We start from the raw sequence: 3,680 nt of genomic DNA on the forward strand, positions 1-3,680 counted from the left end.
CTTTTTCTTGTCTGATTGCTATGGCTAGGACTTCCAATACTATGTTGAATAAGAGTGGTAAGAGTGGGCATTCTTGCCTCATTCCTAACTTTAACGGGAAGGCTTTCAGTTTTTCACTGTTGAGTGTTATGTTGGTTGTGGCTTTGTCATAAATGACTTTTATTATGTGTAGATATGGTCCCTCTATACCCATTTCAGTGAGAGTTTTTATCTAGAATGGATGTTAAATTTTGTCAAATGATTTTACTGCATCTATTGAGATGATTATGTGGCTTTTGTCTTTCCTTTTGTTAATGTGGTATATCACTTTGATTGATTTGCTTATGTTGAACCATCCTTGCAACCTTGGAATGAATCCAACTTGATCATGGTGTATGGTATTTTTTATGTATTGTTTTTGATGTACGATTCTGTTTCCTAATATTTTGTTGAGGATTGTTGCATCTATATTCATTAAAAATAGATGTTGGCCTGTAATTTTCTGTTTTGTAGTGTCTTTTGTTTTGTTATCAGGGTTATGGTGGCTTCATAGAATGAATATGAGAGCGGTCCCTCCTCTTCAATTTTTTGTAATAGTTTGAAAAGGATAGCTATAAGTTCTTTGTATGTTTGTTAAAATTCCCCAGTGAAGCCATCCAGTCCTGTACTTTCGTTTGGAGGGAGTTTTTTTGGTTTTTTTTGATTACATATTCTATTTCACTTTTAGTGATCAGTCTGTTCAAAGTGTCTGTCTCCTCTTGACTCAGTATTGGAAAGCTTTCTGTTTCTACAAACTTGTCAACTTCTTCTGGGTTGTCCAACTTGTTGACACATAACGGCTCATAGTATTGTTTTATGATTTTTGTATTTCTGTGGTATCAGTTGTTATTTCTTTTCTTTCATTTTTTTTGAGGGTGTTTCTTCTTGATGAGCCTGGGTAGAAGTATGTTGATTTTGTTTATCTTTTCAAAAAACCATCTCTTGTTTCATTGATCTATTCTATGGTTATTTTGAACTCTATTTTATTTCATCTCTGATCTTTATTATTTCCTTCCTTCTGCTGACTTTAGGTATTTTTTGTGGGGGGGAGTACCAAATTACTTTATTTGAAGGAATGGTACTAAGGAAAGAACTTGTAGATATTTTGGTACAACTTATAGAAAAGGTAAAAGTAACCCAAATATGCAGGCACTGCATTAGTGACAAAGGAAGTCACCCCTCTTGCTATGGAAAGCCAACCTAGAGCTTAGCTCTTGTTATCAGTGTTTCCCAGGGTGTGCTTGTCAAAGAAATACTTTGCCATGCCACATTTGGTGGCCCCCATCTTATGCAAGTTGTTAACATGGTCACCTAATTCTTTGATGGATTTCACCTGCTCCTTCAGGTAATGAGTCTCAATTAAGTCACACAAATGGTGGTCATTTTTGTCAGTGTCCAGCTTGTGCAGTTCCAGTAGCGACTGATTCACACTTTTTTCCAAGTGTAGTGCACATTCCATTGCATGCAGCCCATTCTCCGAGTCATCATGGTCTGGTTTCTTGATATGCTGAAAGAAGATTTCGCCACCCAGTTGGTTCTGCAGCTTCATCAGTTTCTCAGCATGTTCCCTCTCCTCAAGAGATTGGAGAAGAAAGCATTTGGTGAAGTTCTTCAAAGTCACATCATCACAGTCAAAATAGTATGACATGGACAGGAAGACATAGGACGTATAGAGCTCCACATTGATCTGGCAGTTGATGGTGGCCTCTGAGTCCTGGTGGTTGTTCTGATGCACCTGCAAGGGGAACATGGTTATCATGGTGGGTGACTGAGGAGAGGCAGTGTTGGCGGTGATGATGGTGGCTGTGCAGCACTGGAGTGGCAGCAGGGACCTTGGGGCAGTTGGAGTGTGCTGCGAGGTGGTAGCGAGAGCTAGCCCTGTTCTGTCCAAGCAATGTTGAAGTAGGAAACCGTGGCAACTCTCTGTGAAGACTGTGGCTGACTTTAGGTTTTATTTGTTCTCCTTTTTCTAAGTCTTTTATGTAGTACCTTGGGTTGCTCATTTGAGATTTTTCTTGTTTTTTGATGAAGACCACTATGTATCTTTTGATGAAGACCACTAAGTATCACTATGAATTTCATACTTAGAATTGCTTTTGCTGCATCCCATGGGTTTTGTGAGGTTCTGTTTTCATTTTCATGTGTCTTGAGGTATTTTATGATTTCTTCTTTGATTCCATGGTTGTCTCATTGGATTTTCAGTAACATGCTGTTTAGTCCCTAAGTGTTTACTATTTTCCCATTTTTCTTAGAGTGGTTGATTTCTGGTTTCATATCACTGTGGTCAGAAAAGATACGTGAAGTAATTTCTATCCTCATAAATTTGTTAGAGGCTTGTTTTCTGACCTACTCTGTGGTGCATCCAAGAAAACATCCCATGCATACTTGAAAAGAATGTGCATTCTGTTCTTTTTGGATGTAGTGCCCTATAGATATCCATTAAGTTCAACTGGTCTATTGTGTCATTTAGAACCTCTGTCACCTTATTGATTTTCTGTCTGGATGATCTGTCCAATGATGTCAATGGGATGATAAAGATTCCTACTATTATTGAATTATTGTCCATATCTCCTTTATTTATTTATTTATTTATTTATTTTTGGTTATCCTTTTAAATTATTTTTTTAACATTTTTATTGGAGTATAATTGCTTTACAATGGTGTGTTAGTTTCTGCTTTACAACAAGGTGAATCAGCTATACGTATGCATATATCCCCATATCTCCTCTCTTTTGTGTCTCCCTCCCACCCTCCCTATCCCACCCCTCTAGGTGGTCAGAAAGCACCAAGCTGATCTCCCTGTTCTATGTGTTTGCTTTCCACTAGCTATCTATTTTACATTTGGTAGTGTATATATGTCCATGCTACTCTCTCACTTCATCCCAGCTTACACTTCCCCCTCTCCATGTCCTCAAGTCCATTCTCTACATCTACGTCTTTATTACTGTTCTGCCCCTAGGTTCTTCAGAAACATTTTTTTTTACATTCCATATATATGTGTTAGCATACGGTATTTGTTTTCTCTTTCTGACTCACTTCACTCTGTATGACATACTCTAGGTCCATCCACCTCTCTACAAATGATTCAATTTTGTTTCTTTTTATGACTGAGTAATATTCCATTGTATATATGTGCCATATCTTCTTTATCCATTCATCTGTTGATGGACACTTAGGTTACTTCCATGTCCTGGCTATTGTAAATAGAGTTGTAATGAACATTGTGGTACATGACTCATTTGAAATATGGTTTTCTCAGGGCATATGTCCAGTAGTGGGATTGCTGGGTCATATGGTAGTTCTACTGCTTGTTCTTTAAGGAACCTGCATACTGTTCTCCATAGCAGCTGTACCAATTTACATTCCCACAAACAGTGCAAGAGGGTTCCCTTTTTCCACACTCTCTCCAGCATTTATAGTTTGTAGATTTTTTGATGATGGCCATTCAGAGTGGTGTGAGGTGATACCTCATTGTGGTTTGGATTTGCATTTCTCTAATGATTAGTGATGTTGAGCATCCTTTCATGGGTTTGTTGGCCATCTGTATGTCTTCTTTGGAGAAATGTCTCTTTAGATTCTCTGCCCATTTTTGGATTGGGTCATTTGTTTTTTTGATATTGAGCTGCATAAGCTGCTTGTACATTTTGGAGATTAATCTTTTG

The 3,680-nt window shown here is 37.9% G+C and overlaps 1 protein-coding gene across 1 annotated transcript; it reads right to left on the reverse strand.

Annotated features, from left to right (window-relative positions):
* Positions 1–303: 303 nt before the first annotated feature.
* LOC309977837 (ferritin heavy chain-like) lies at positions 304–1,777 on the reverse strand (the record flags this gene model as incomplete). Its single annotated transcript, XM_082864172.1, has 1 exon — positions 304–1,777. The coding sequence occupies one exon, from the start codon at positions 1,775–1,777 to the stop codon at positions 1,226–1,228; it is 552 nt and encodes a 183-aa protein (XP_082720298.1). The 3' UTR covers positions 304–1,225.
* Positions 1,778–3,680: the final 1,903 nt, after the last annotated feature.

Source organism: Leucopleurus acutus, assembly GCF_964270905.1.
Source record: "Leucopleurus acutus genome assembly, chromosome: X".
Lineage (NCBI taxonomy): Eukaryota > Metazoa > Chordata > Mammalia > Artiodactyla > Delphinidae > Leucopleurus > Leucopleurus acutus.